Source organism: Atractosteus spatula, chromosome 9, assembly GCF_055471065.1.
Source record: "Atractosteus spatula isolate fAtrSpa1 chromosome 9, fAtrSpa1.hap1, whole genome shotgun sequence".
NCBI classification, from domain to species: Eukaryota; Metazoa; Chordata; class Actinopteri; order Semionotiformes; family Lepisosteidae; genus Atractosteus; species Atractosteus spatula.
Genome location: NC_142714.1, coordinates 42344718 through 42359899, shown reverse-complemented (window position 1 = coordinate 42359899; position 15182 = coordinate 42344718). Strand labels below are relative to the sequence as shown.

Below are 15182 nucleotides of genomic sequence, written 5' to 3'. Positions count from 1 at the left end.
GCAATGTCGGTCCACAATTTAGCATGGAAAAATCAAATCAAATGTAGAACCTGCAGAGAGCGAGGTTTTACTGTATCCCTTTCGCCGACGTGTGCAGTACAGGATGCGTCCTCCCTTTGTGAGTGCCGTCAACCCCCGTGCTGCTGTGCCCCGCAGGTCCTGTCCTGGATTCACCCGGAGAACCAGGCGGTGATCATGCGCTGCAGCCAGCCCCTAGTGGGCATGAGCGGCAAGCGCAACAGAGACGACGAGCGCTACCTGGACACCATCCGGGAGGCCAACGGGCAGACCAGCAAGCTGACCATCTTCGACGCCAGGCCCAACGTCAACGCCGTGGCCAACAAGGTGAAGGCTGGACCCCAGCCTCGGGGGGGGGTAGGGGGTGGGGGGGGTGGGGAAGAGTACCCAGAGGTTTTATATTCTTGGTATTCCTCCAGGCATAAACCTCGAATTTAGTCATAAACATAGAAGAATAAAATTGATCGATTGAGATAACTGACTTCTGTGCTGTGTATAGCAGGGTCATACATGGCTTTAACTACAATAGGCTCCTTCTCAACACAGGCTTTGTTGCCATTTTGAAACACTCACCATTTAAAAAGCTCATTTTGTGTGAGCCGATGTTGACACCTCTCAATTGTGATCTCTGCCTGACATGCAGAGCGGGCAGCTTTTCAAATTAAAAAGAGAACTCTAATAATTAGCTCCTTTTCTGTGACAAATGATTTTTATGTCTTGTATAGTAATAGTTAGGTAAGCTGAGATCGTGCTTCAACCTATTAAAATCCCATTTTTTCACATCACATTTTTTCACCTGTAAAAAATAACAAAGGAGTAAAGAAAAACAATATATTTTGGAAATAATTTAAAATTGCTAACAGAATCTCCGATTTCTGATTTTGCCCATGTAGACCAGGTACAAGACCCTAAAGCAACGTCGCCATTCCACTTCATACACTGAGTCTGACAGTTTCCTCACTTTTCTTTATTGTTAGAATTGTAGATTTATTTTTGCCAAACAAGAGGCAAACAGCACTATTACTTAGTCCTTCAATTCAGCACTTCAAATTTTTCTTCTAAGCTCATCGCAGATCTAGATCGCCTAGTAGCACTGGACTTTTCTCACACCCTTGGAGCTATATTAATAGAAATTTCTGGATTAATGGAAATTGACTAATATGGTCATTAAGTGTTATGGATGATGTTTTAACATGTAGCTTCTAAGAAAGTATTATGCAGACTAAATAATCCCTAGGAAGTTTTTTTTTGTTTCCTCTGTTACTGTGGATATTTTCTACCAGTTTTCCATTTTTAAGACATGACTGATCCAAGTTCTGCTTCAGGCACATCTGTCAAGGTGGGTTAGTGGTGCACCTCAGTGAAACTTTGTTTCTAGAGTTATAGGTAATCTGAAAACATTTGTACTCGTCACTCATCATCGGCCGTATTCAAGCAGTGGTCATCCCGTGTCTGGGGTTAAGCCCTGCCTGGGTAAGCAGTCATTGGGCTCTGCTCTTAGGGGCGTTGTCAAGACTCTGGGATTTAGGCTGGCTGTCTTGTGTGTGACAGGCCACTGGAGGAGGGTACGAAGGAGACGACGCCTATCAGAATGCCGAGCTGGTCTTCCTGGATATCCACAACATCCATGTCATGAGGGAGTCCTTGAAGAAGCTGAAGGACATTGTCTATCCCAACGTGGAGGAGTCCCACTGGCTCTCCAGCCTAGAGTCCACGCACTGGCTGGAGCACATCAAGGTACATCCCCGGTTACAGTGAGAGAGTGTTGGGACGCCTGTGTGGTCCAAGTGGTAAAGGGATCGAGCCTGGGTCATGTGTCTGGGTTTCCCCGGGCGATGGTGCACAATTGGCCGAGTACCTCTGTGGGGAGGTTGGTATTAGTTGGCCAGGGCTCTGTCATCTCTCAGCAAGCACAGCACCCCCCTGCACCCTCCCAGGCCTTACGGGCATCCTGGTGAGGGATAAGTTAGCTGAATCTTTTTTACATGACTATGCTGCCTGTCCCATGTTAAAGGAAGAGTGGCTTGAGGGTGGACTGGTCAGAGGAGTCAACCTCATTCTCCCTGTGTGCGATCACAGGGTTTGTAGCTTTCAGGACAGACTTGAAAAACACACGATTGGCTATTCAAAAATCGATATTAAATCGATATTATAAATAGGGTATTTTGATGATTATGAATTAAAAATAAGACTGATGCCTATTGAGTATTGCAGTGGAACTCCATTGATAAACTGTTGTGATAGTTCTTCTTCATGGAATACAGGTAGCTATCAGTTATTGGCCACAACACTAATACTAATGCTCTTCACAGTAACAACACTGGATTCTGCCGACTTGGCAGAAAGTATTTCTGTCGCAGAAGTTTCCCGCCTCCAGTTAAATCAAGTGCAGTGTGTCTGCTTATACTGGACCTTAAAGGGAGAGGACAGCATACAATTACAAAAGAATGGAGAGGGTCAGGTAGTACTTTTAAGCAGTGTTCAACAGAATCGACAGAACATAATCACCGGAAAACACCGTCTTGAGACATAAATGTCTGAAGAGCAGTAGTACATAAAGGACAAGCACAGTGGAACATGCTGGACAGTTGTTTTGCTGCTGTTGCTACACCAGTATGCATTTCCTTTCATCAGAGATGTTTTGTGAACTGCTCAGAAAGCAACTTCTGCTATTTAGAGATTTGTACAAATTCTGTGCCAACCATTTTTTTATAATATTAAGCCATTTCCTTGCATAAAAAAAAAGTGCTGTGACTGGTGTGTATGTGTAAGTGTATGGACCGGATTCATCATCATCATGTTATGTTATGTTGTCAAGTCTGTAAAACGGCTTCAGGGCCTGTGATTTCAGTTAAACAGCAATAACTATCAAGATACAGTACCATCCTCTCTAACTGTCCAACACAAGAGGTGTTCCTGGGGGTGTTATCGCTGTATCATTTGTAAATTGAATGATGTAAGCCCTTGAACTGTAACTAACGTGTTAAAACTGCTGTTTTCTTGTATTCAGGCACTTAAGTTAACACGACAAAACATGAAAGGTCATTGTGTTGTTTATGCAGAATTTGTTATTGCTCACGCTTTTGTGCCTCTGGGAGATGGGGAGACTTTTTGTTTAACACAGTTACTCTAAGTTAATTACCCAAGTGTATGTTTTTCCATATTAAATTATTTTAATCTTGAAACAAACGTGACCTCAAATTGCTTTAATGAAAACAGGAGAGAAGACTTTGCCAGCGCTGCCAACTCTGTAACCTTGGTAAGAAAAGGTGATGATTATTAAATCACATTTTTTCAGTGTGTGGATTCAACTGGAGTGATAATACATCATGCTGTCACTCTTTAACAGGTGGCAAATGGATTGTGAATTAAGAGCCCAGATGTGTTGGCGAGTAAACCGAGATTAGAAGGACAATTTAACAGAAGCCCTCAAGATTAAAAAAACAAGTATTTTTTTAAGGTGTTTTGTCTGCAATTGTTACGACCCCAAGTGTCTAGGGGAAAAGGGGTGTAACATTTAGGATAATTCTTTTGGAAGCAGGGGGGTTTTGGTGAGGGACTAGGAAGCGTGATAAGAAGGGTAAGGAACTAGAGTGGTGCCAAAGGAAAGAAAATAACAAACAAAATGGAGCTGGCTAGGACAGTGAGGGAAAGCTAATCTGACTACAAAAGAAAACCCGAAACACACGGTCTTCGGCGTCTTCAACACCCTAGCTAACCTGCACTGACTACCCAAAACCATACAAGACAAATGGCACTCACCCGTACTAAACTAGTGTACTAATACAAAGTCAACTAAGTGTGTAAAGTGTACCCAACAACCTAAACTAACCTTATATACAAAAGTTCACACAAAAACACAAGTGAACCAGGAAGACAAATAAGGGAAAACAAGAGTAATAAACAGGAGCAGGGTACAAAAAGAATACAAAAGTTGAACATGTAACACTGGGGCAAGGTAATGACAAAACAAGGATGAACACATAAACAAACGAAAGTACAAAGAAACTAACAAAAAAACAACAAAACAACAAAGCCGAAGCTATACGAAAATACACACACACAAAGCAAAACAAACCAACAAACGAAGCCGAAGCAATAACAAGAAGCGAAGCGAAGCGAAAACCAAAACCGAACGGGACCGAAGTCAAACGAAAGGCCTCTCCTTGCTGAAAACCTCCAGGTTATATACTGAATAAGATGCACTCTGATTGGCTGAGAGGCTGATTGATGATGATGTCATACTGAGAGTGTGGTGTAATGGTGGGCCAATGGGGAAGGGAGAACAATCAGGGGTCCGCAGTGTGGACATAACAGAAAAACACACACAGAACACACACTGGGACGTAACAGCAATACAAACTTCAGAAAGGGGAATGCCTAGGTTTGACAGTCACATTGTTACAAAATCACAGTTGGTTGTCGAGGCAATAACATAAGCAGGCCTGGAGGAATAAACTGCTTGAATGAAAAGTCCATTTTTATTATGCCTATTTTTTGGAATATTTTTAGGAAAAGCCAGTTACTTTTCAGCCCAGCACACCACAGCCTCCTCAGTGGTAAGGATGACTGCGTGAACCCACTCTCTGAGCACTGGTGCACATTGCACCGAGGTCCTGACTCTCTGTGGTCATTAAAAATCCCAGGGCGTTTCTCGAAAAGAGTAGGGGTGTAACCCCGGTGTCCTGGCCAAATTTCCCATTGGCCCTTACCAATCATGGCCTCCTAATAATCCCCATCTATGAATTGGCTACATTACTCGGCTCTCCTCCCCACTGATAGCTGATATGTGGTGAGCGTTCTGGCGCACTATGGCTGCCGTCGCATCATCCAGGTGGATGCTGCACATTGGTGGTGGTGGAGGGGAGTCCCCATTACCTGTAAAGTACTTTGAGTGGAGTGACCACAAAAGCGCTATACGAGTGTAAGCAATTATTATTATTATTATTATTATTATTATTATTATTATTATTACTGTTATTGCTGAAGTAGTTCCTTACATCTGCACCTGATCTGGTGTGCAGCGGAACTGCTGCCTGTGACCCGGGTGGGGCAGCACATCAGTTGAGGATGCACTTTCTATTATATTCCAAATTTCTGTATGTGAAGTGCTTTGACATCCCTTGTAACACAAAGCACCATATTTATTTGCTTTATTTCACCAGGTAAGTCATTTAAGAAGACAATTACAAGGACAACCTGGAGAACCATTACACAGCAGCATACTAACTAGAGCAATCTGAGTGAAGGACTTTAAGCAGTGTCCCACCTGGGATGTGAACCCATAAACACCAGCATTTAACCGAGTCCAGAGCCTTGACCGTCACATTGTTGTCATCATAATCATCATCATCATCATCGCAAGCCACATCCTACTTATCCATGTCCCGACACCAGTACTGCTCCTCTTCAGGCACAAGCTGACACAGCCTTTACTGAGAAATCACAACAGCCAATCCAGGAATTATCAGCAGTGCTCAGCCATTTGTAAGCTTCCCTAACTGAAGTTAGGGACTTCCCCCACTGCTGCCAGTCCCAGTAAAAAACCCCATCCTGATCTTTTTTCTGGACGAGTTGCTTCAGATGTTTTGGTTTTACAACTATGTGATATTTTGTTCTCCTTCCCCCCTCCCCCCACAATTATTAAAATCAAACGGTTTCAAAATGAATGTCGCTTCTGTTTCTGTCAGGCCCTGCCATATTTAGATGAGCAGCTGTGACAGGGATAAGATGTATAACACAACACCATGCACAAAGTGGAGCAGACGCTATCCCAGCTAGTGGCGTCTGGTGGTTTAGCCTCCTGTGGCAGGCAAGATCTTGTGCTGAGACTCAAGAAAGAACTGTAGTTGTATTAGTGGGGGGGGGGAAATGGGGACTGCTGTGCCGGGTGTGGGGATGCTTGTTCTAATGTTGTGGATCTCTTGTCTCCACAGTTAGTCCTGGCTGGTGCTATCCAGGTGGCAGATAAGATTTCGTCGGGGAACTCAGTGGTGGTGCACTGCAGCGATGGGTGGGACCGCACAGCCCAGCTCACCTCCCTGGCCATGCTGATGCTGGACAGCTACTACAGGACTCTGACCGGCTTTCAAGTGCTGGTCCAGAAGGAGTGGATCAGCTTCGGTCACAAGTTCAGTTCTGTAAGGAATTCCCCAGAGCGGCTTTGTTTTTCCTCTTTAACCACATACAAAGCTAAAAGCAGTGCTCCCCTTCTTATATCAATTGGCAGTGACCTGCACATCTAAGAGAAAATTTACTGTCACACTTCTTAAGGAACTGCACATATAAGAAATATTAAAATATTCCACGTACGAAACCGCACATCTAAGAGAGAATGAACTATTAAGATTATTAAGTTGCAGGTCAGGTCCACTGTGTGCCAGCCTCCAACAGTGTTTTATATGCTGAAATCTTGAGACAAGAATTTGGAATTGACTTTTATACCCATCTAAAAGATTAAAAACAGTCATGTCTGGAATTCTCAGCATGAACCCAGTTATAGATTTCACCTTTATTGCTCTAATGGGCAGGTGCTGGTCTGGAGAATCGCATTTGGAGCAGCATAATTATCGAGAAAGAGGATAGTCTTATTAAGTCTTACTTCTGCTATTACACATTGTTCGTTTAGTGTGTAACATTTCAGACCTTGGTTCTATGTACAAAAATAAACCAATTGCCTTAATTGTTCTTGTTTTGTAACGATTCGATTAAGTTTGAGCAAAATCCCTGAACCACCTTAAACAGATACTTTTTTTCGGGGGTTTATTAGGACTTGGTCTCTGTTTCACTTATGAAAATCTGCCCATTTGTAAGCTGATTTATCTGAAATGTGCTGAGGCTGCTATTTGTTTTCTTTCTAGAGAATCGGTCATGGTGATAAGAACCACGCAGATGCAGACAGGTCTCCGATTCTGCTCCAGTTTATCGACTGTGTATGGCAGATGACCAAGCAGGTAAACCATTTAAACCAGAAGGCACTGTTTTATTCAAAAGGCGGTGGGTGTCTGGAACAAGCTTGTCAAATCCTTTTCTCAGATTCCCTGAGATCTTTCAAGAAACGTAGAAACCACTTAAGATGTACTATAATACTTCTATCAAACTGAACATCACAATCAAATCCAGTGATTTTGTATTCTCTTTGGTTATATACTGTTTATTCTTTTCACTAATGTATCTTCTATGCAGCAGGTGTCACTGTAGATGAGAATTTGGTCTCATTTGATGTATCTAGTTAAAGAGTTATTAGAAATCAGATATAAAGATGATCAGTGAATATTTGCATGGTTACGTTATCTTACAAGATAACGTACAAGAACTAGGAGGGCTGTTGTCTTTTGTATTGCTCCTCATAGTTTATGAAGCTGAAAACTTCAAAGTTGCTACCACCACACACTGTACTGTACGTAAGAAGTTTTCTTAACTCTCAAGGCACCTACCCCAAAAAAGTGCCCGTTAATTTCAGTCCCAAGTCCAGCTGAACTTTATTTTCCATTTAAGCCTGTAACTGTGATTAGCTAGCCCTATAAACACAGCTGGTTAGTGTTATTGAAGTCATCACTGTGAGCAAGTGGAATACAGTGCTGAGGACACATGTGCCTGAGGGGACAGCCCTTATTGGTGGTTGCTGGGCAGGGCTGCATTGTTTTGGCACATTAGAAGCAGTAGCTGAAAAAAGCAACGACTGAACATTGTCATTACTAAAGCTTTTTTAACGCATTAGAAAAACTGGCTTGCTTTTGCTATTGTTAAATATAAACTGTGTATAGCTGCTTTGGACCTGTTCTGTAAAGCTAAATACTATTGTTCTTGGCAGGGCTGGACTTTTAAAAACCATGCTATTTTCTCGTTTCTGTCAGTTTCCCACAGCTTTCGAGTTCAACGAGCAGTTCCTGATCACCATTCTAGACCACCTTTACAGCTGTCGATTCGGAACGTTCTTGTACAACTGTGAAAGTGCAAGAGACGCCAATGTAAGAACAAGTCATACGGGACTGGGTGTGGGTCAGATGAAATTTTTGAGTAGTAATTAGTATGTTTCCTACTGAGGTACAGTAGTTGAGTCTACTGATGGATGGAGCACAAGAACATTCAATGGTTTACTCAGGGGGCCAGTGTGTTAGTGGCACAGCCAGGACGTGAACCAGGAACCTCCTGGTAATAAGGTTTTTGCTGGTTTCTTTTTCATGCAAAGGGTGATATGATTATCTAAGCAATATACCATGGTAAAGACATTGACTTGTCAATAATTTTGTATCGGAGCAAAGCACTTATAAGTACAAATAGCTCTTGTTTTCTGTCTTGTTTGAAATGTCAGTAGGTTCTCCTACTGTTCTCCAATTTAAGCAGCTGATCTGCTTGTTTTGCAGGAAGTGAAAACGAAGACGGTCTCTCTGTGGTCTATGATCAATAGTGACAAGTCGAAGTACTTGAATCCCTTCTACACAATGGAGTGCAACCGGGTTCTATATCCTGTAGCCAGTATGCGCCATCTAGAGTTGTGGGTGTCTTACTACATCCGGTGGAATCCTCGAATAAGACAGCAGGTAGGATTACCGTAGCAATAGACATTGGGTTGTTCTTTCAGCTTTGGAATTGGTTGGCATTTATTTTTAACAGCCTCCAGTTATGAACCAGCCAGTTGTTATTTATCTTCGCTCACCTTTACAATCCTCACAGCAGCACAGGTGTGAGAGCAAGGTGCACGCAGTAATCATAATCATCTACTTTGTTTTATATAGCTCCTTTGCCTTGAATGGACTTGACACAAGTAAAAACAGTATTTTAAAAAAATCTCTACAAATCATAAAAGCATTGAAAACAATGAAACCTGGAATAGAAAAGTCCATTTTCAGTTTTTTGATGAAAGTGCCAAATGTGTCAGTGCCTCTGTCTTTTTGGAAGATCGTTCTACAAGTTAGCTTACAGCATTTTTACCTGAGCCATCTCCGGAGTTTTACCCTTTTCTTAAAACTGACCTGGAAAATTGGGCTACACAGCGTGGTTTCAGAGACATTCTAGTATAACAGAATACTGTAATTTGTTCTTCATTTTGCATCTTAACCCTTATCTACTTCCTCTGTCACTAACTACAACTCTGATTAATCAGTGAACAGTTTCCGAGCAAAGGCTCCTGCTTTAGATTTTTGTTCATGCATATTCATTGAGACAAGTATGTTTCAAAGTTCTGAGGAATTGATGACCATCTAGTAATATTCAGATTGAAGTCTTAAAAATCTTCCAAGACTTTTGACAGAATAACACTAGTGGGCTGCAGTATCAACAGGGATACACAGAAAACATTAAATTAAAATTTGAAAGCAGGAGGCACTATCTTCCACACAGGACTGTGGGGGTCTGAAACAAGCTACCTAACCATGTTGTTGAAGCCCATAGGAGAAAAAAAAGCACAGGAGTGAGTTCAGCATAGAAAATAGTTAATCATAAAATACTGCAGGACAGATAAGGCAGGCAATGAATTCAAAACAAACGCCACTAGCCTATAATCTTTCAAGTAATTAAGCAACCCACTGCCAATTTTCCAACCATTTCTCAGCGGTTGTATTCAAAATCTAATTAATCTGGCTTGTGTATTTCGGCTTTGTCTATTTTTTTCAATTTCTCTCTTGCCAAAGGCGGGATGTCCCTAATTTAATGAGGAAGGATTTAATCTAAACTTCTTATATCTGCTGCTAGACAGAATGTGACTTAGTGAACAGTACAATCCTCTTTTCTTCGCTTCAATAATAATAACAAAAACCTTATGTGTTCTTACCCATGAACAGGACACTGAAAGTCTGTGTATTCCCGTTAAAGTATTAACACTTTTGTATCAAAGAATGTTTCATACAAAAGTGCTTCATTGAAGTCATTAAATATTTTATTGTTTGACAAGTTGTTGCAGATTCAAAGACTGTTCCATTCTTAAGAGGTTTGTGAAAAATCCCATAATAACTGAGTAAATTATTAGGCTTAATAATGATTCAGAAAAATTAATGTTTTCTACTTAACATATCAGAAATGAGTGTTCCAATTATTAGTTGTCAGTTGACATTTTATATATACAGTATTGCAAATTATTTTTTAATGATTTTAAACATGAGTTTAAAAGGCATATAATGCCTGTTAATGCATACACAGTGCATTAACAAAAAATGAAAATTAGTAAAATTAGTATGTATTCATTAGTAATTTGGGGCATTCATCCAGTTTGTCATTAAAGGACTAAGTTAATAGTTGGCCTATTGGCTTTATTGAAGATGAACAATACAGATACGTCCTTGGATTTATACAGTGCATTTCATCCCAAACAATGTGAAAGCCCTTATGTATAAGAGGGGACTCAGTTCACACACCACTGCAGTGCAGCCGCATCTGGGAACGAGCAGCAGGATTTCTGTACCAATGCACAGCAGATCAGAGAAGGAATGAATTAAGGACGAATTTTAGCAAAGCCAGATTATACTGTACAAGGCTAAAGAGGATTTTTTCTTGGGTTAACACTTCTGCTCTTATAAAGAGTGCAGTAATCTTTAATGACTAAGTAGTTATAACCTCCATTTAAGGTCTCATTTAAAGGACAGCACTTCCTGCAGCACAGTGTCCCCACGTACAGTACTTGGGAATTGGCAAGGAAACACTGATCGAACTGAAGGAGCTCTACCTACTGCTCCAGCAGCAACACTTACAACAAGCATCCTGACTTTCCTTCAAAGCTCACATCCACCCTTCACTAAAAGATCCCCAGGGGATTGTCTTCAACTTGGCTTGACAGCCTGTAACAGACACCCACCACTCTTTGCGCAAAGAGGCTCCCTGTTTTCACTCCTTAATTTCCAGTTGTGTGCAGTCACTTTCATTAGTTGTCTTCATGCCAACTTTTTTTTTGTCTGTTTTTTTTTGCAAAATAAAAAACTATCTCAACGTATCTCAGCTGTTTGGGCTCCCTGTATTGAGTTGATTAACTTTGTGCTCTAATGAGAGGTTCAGATGTATCTGCTTCAGAAGAGAGCGAGCCGCAGAACTGTTGTAAATCTGCTAAAAAATTCTATGCCACCTGAGTCAAGGTAGAGAAAAGAAACTGTTTAGATTCTTGTGAGCAGCCTTGATGTTAATAACGTTTTGCACCCGTTAGAATGGTCTACGCTTTTTGAATTAGGATTTAGCAGGTCGTTGATAGTGTCAAGTGCAAGTTGCCTTGTAGAAAGGCATCTGCTAAATACCTAATATCAATCATGTTAGCAATAATATCAACCATCTGTACACCTGTGTTAAACCCTGCCCATGGCATTCTGGGTAAGTAAGACTCATGTGTAGCAATTAGCGAGAGGAAAACAAGCTCCGGTAGCTCCGACTGACCTGCCTCTCTGTCCTGCAGCAGCAGAATCCAGTGGAGCAGCGCTACAGAGAGCTCCTGGCTCTGCGCGATCAGTACCTCAAGAAGCTGGAGGAGCTGCAGCTGTCCGATTCTGGAAGGATCACCAACAATTCCACCAGCTCTCCCGCCTCTCCCACCCAGATCGTCCAGCACATACAGACTCAGTTCTGAGAGGAGACCCCCGCCCCCCATCCGTCCTCAGGGAGTGTGTAGATGAAAATGCAATAAGTCACAATACAGCCTTCACGTTTCAAAGCCTTAAACTCATTTCCTCGGGGGCATCTTGAAGTGAAAGCTCATAGCTCTTCACATGGCTCAAAGCTATTCCCGCACCTTTTCGTCTCATCCTGAATTTAGTCATTTACACTTTGAAGCTAAATATTAAATTTGTCTTCCAGTAATCAGAGATGCAGGCTATAAGGCTGGATGGGATAGAAGTAATTAACGAGGAGGGAAGATTGCTAAATGTTCACGTGTACAGACGTGTAGTACAGTGCTGCACAAAAGTGTCTTTTTCTGGATTCAAACACAACGGATCAAATAGGGCTGTTGGAGGAAGAGACTGAACGCTTAAAAATGCCTCCTTGAATTTCAAAAACAAGAAAAAGAGTGTGAATGCTTAACGGTAAAGTAAAAACCACGCAGTAAAAGTTATTTGCACTGCTTGCCGGGAGAAGGGAATGCTCTGTTTCACCATTCTCCTGCCTGTTGATGACCAGCAAGCATGAAAAATGAATCTATGCTTCCTTCACTTGACATACGCTTCCTGACTGCTCCTGGAAAGAGCTGTTCGGAATTATGGGGCGCTCCTGTCTGGCAGCTCACTGTTCGTTGGGAATTTATCAAGTCAATCCGAAGAGCCATCAGCTTTTATTGTAAAGACGTCTAGGATCTGGGTTACATTTATTCTGTGCCTTGATTATCTTGGGGGATCCACTGAAAATAGATTATCCTGATGGGGAAATTCATTGAGGAACTGTTTCAGAAACACACACTGCTGGCTGGAAAGGATTTCCCAATGAAGTGTAACCTGTTGTTTGTACTGCTTACGGTAATATGAATGACTGAACTTCATCAGCATTTGAAGACTGTAACACGAGCATCTGCTGTTGAACTGAAGAAGGCAGCATCACTGCAATTATTTTGGAAAAATGATTTCTGTACTTTTTTTTAATTCACACGTACAGTAACTCTGTAATTACCTCAGAAAGCCTATTTTACTGTTTGAATTTCTATAGTTTGTTGTAAAATATAATTATTTTATTTAGTGTAAAGCTCGGCTGTTTTATAAGAAGAAAGATTTAAAAAAAAGTTGTTCTTTAAAACAAAAATTTCTTTTGCCTGCTTTTTGTTTTACTCAACAGATTTCATTTCTGTTTTTCTTGTTGGCATTTTCACTGTTTTGAATCAGATGTATGGCTGGACTCCGGTGATTTTTTTTTTTTTTAATTTGAGGAGAACAGCATCTTTGACTTCTTACTTAGATAGTTTTCTTTATTGGTTTTAACATGTATGTCTACAATAGGATTCTAAGCTATAAGCTTCTGTTTTATCTTATACAGAAAATTAAACTATATATATGCTCTAATGTTAGGTAGTCCTCAATTCTGTAAATAATTCTAATTAAGTTAAAGTTCAGAAACCTAGCTTGCGTGATTACCTTGAGGAGCTGAAGCTTTATGGCTGTAGAGGTCCAAGAGGCCCAGACAAGTGTACCGTAGAGGACCCCTGAATACCATAACTGCTTTTTTTAACCTCCTTCTCTTCAAAAGGAAATCTGCTGTCTTTTATGCACTGATCTTTAGAATGCTTTAGGTTAAGCAGCAGAGACTTTGTACCGATTGTGATGTAAATGGAGTATTTGTAAAACTGCTGCCAAATTAAGATATTCATTTGTTTGTCTCTCTATTTTTTTTGAGGGGGCGGGGAGGAAACACAGAGCAAAATAACTGGTAACTTTTTGAAAGGGTTTACCTTCCTAAAACTTACACAGATACTTGAGGAACGGAGACCCGAGTGAGAACTATCCTGCCGTGATGCCATCGCCATGATCGCACCATCAGGTTGGGACTAAACTTTGCTCTGCAGTCTTTTCTCCATCCCTCAGACCGGGGTAGTTGTAATACCAAGATGTACCGCATTGGGGGGATTGTTTAAGGACATGAACATTTTTTTTTATTCCTGAAAGAGGGGGGAAAAAAATAAACCGATCACAGAAGAAGCATGTTGCCTTGTCTTCATTCACATCCAGACGTACAGAGTGATAAAGTACTGTTTTTCTCCATTTTGTTGCTACCATTATAGACTGTAAGAGCATTGAATAGCAAACACGAAATCTATCACTAGTCTCTATACTGCAGAAGACCTTCACCATAATGAGAGTGAAGCCGGCACAGGATGTCCTCACCTACCAGCTAGTTCCCACAACACATTGTGCTTCTGATGAGTGGGATATACACCCACTGTCACAGTATCAATTGTGTCTGGTGGCTGGGTACGGCAATTATTAGGTCTCAGTATGTATCTTCTTATCTGAAGATATGCATAATTGAGCACAGTGTCGCCAGTATTGTAAGGACTTAGTAAGTTGTGGAAATCAGAAGAGCTTAGCAGTTTTCCCTTTCCCGAAATTCTCTCTCAGCAAGGACTCCAAATGGCAACAAAAATTGAAGAGTGGTTAACAAACAATGAAAAACCAACAGAAAGGAAATGTTCCTTAATGTTAAGGGACGATGCACGGCTGTCGTCTTATGACTGATAGTGGTGTGCCTCAGGGACGTATTAGGCCTGGTGCTCTTCCTGATCTTCAGTTAGTAAATATAGAAAGCAAGGGAATTACAAAAAGGCTCAGACAAAATTATGGAGTAGGCCAGCACTTGGCAAAATATATTTAAGATTAAGAAGAACAAAGCGAGCTATGCAGGAGAAACAGTATAGTATGCATAGTACAGTACATGGGTTATTTTGAGCTGCAGCAAACTACATGTGAATGGTGTTTGTAATAAGAAAAGCAAATGGATTGCTAGGGGATACAGGAAAACCTGGAATCTAAATCTAGGGACATTATGCTCAAGCTTTTGCTAAGACCTAATTTTTCAGTACGGCTCATCATAATGTGAAAATGAGACTCTAGCATTCAAGTAATTCCTTGTCATATACAGAGAGGTTGAAAGGAACTAATCTCTTCTGTCTAGAACAATAGCTTTTGAGAACAGTTGGTGATCCGAGTGAATTAAATTCTACAGGGTCCAGATAGGGTATGAACCCAGGTGGAGTATTTCAGACCTGATAGTGAAATAAGGTTGCTGGCTCACACCTGGGCACTGAAAGGGAATATGTTGAAGACTGAGACTAGGGCTTACTTCTTTACCCAGAGCTGTAGCTTCTGAACACTTTCCATCCAGCTGGTTGAAGTCCAACGTTTGGACTGCACAGAATGTTAGAATCACTGTACTGCCAAGCTACCAATTGAGCAAGACTGGATGACTGGCCTCCTCACGTTTGAAAACACCACCGCCAGTTGACAGATCTGTGCAAGAATGCTTATTTTAGACAGTACTATGCTTACAGGGGAAATTGACCTTTTGATTCTGGGTGGTCCCTGGATGTTTTCAGACTCCTGGTTGAAAACTGATGCTTCACACATCTCAAGTTGGGAAGGACACTTTTTTTGGATTAACAAGGATAACTCTCATGCCTGGGAGTGTAGTTACACACTAGGCTGCAGGTATGTTTTAACAGTGGAAACAGCAACTCTAGGGTCTTGCTGTACAGTTTGACCCAGCTGAAT

General features: G+C 41.3%; 1 protein-coding gene across 3 annotated transcripts in view; it reads left to right on the top strand.

The window, feature by feature from the left end:
- Positions 1–13613, top strand: part of mtm1 (myotubularin 1) — a 36592-nt gene extending 22979 nt beyond the window's left edge. For 2 of the 3 annotated variants that reach the window (XM_088925404.1, XM_088925406.1), the window contains 7 exons: positions 157–345; positions 1570–1755; positions 5955–6158; positions 6879–6971; positions 7875–7988; positions 8385–8561; positions 11393–13613. In XM_088925404.1, the coding sequence (XP_088781530.1) occupies positions 157–345; positions 1570–1755; positions 5955–6158; positions 6879–6971; positions 7875–7988; positions 8385–8561; positions 11393–11563 (1134 nt within the window). In that variant the 3' untranslated portion in view covers positions 11564–13613. The remainder of the gene's footprint in view (positions 1–156; positions 346–1569; positions 1756–5954; positions 6159–6878; positions 6972–7874; positions 7989–8384; positions 8562–11392) is intronic. The other variant, XM_088925405.1, reaches the window with a different exon arrangement.
- Positions 13614–15182: the final 1569 nt, after the last annotated feature.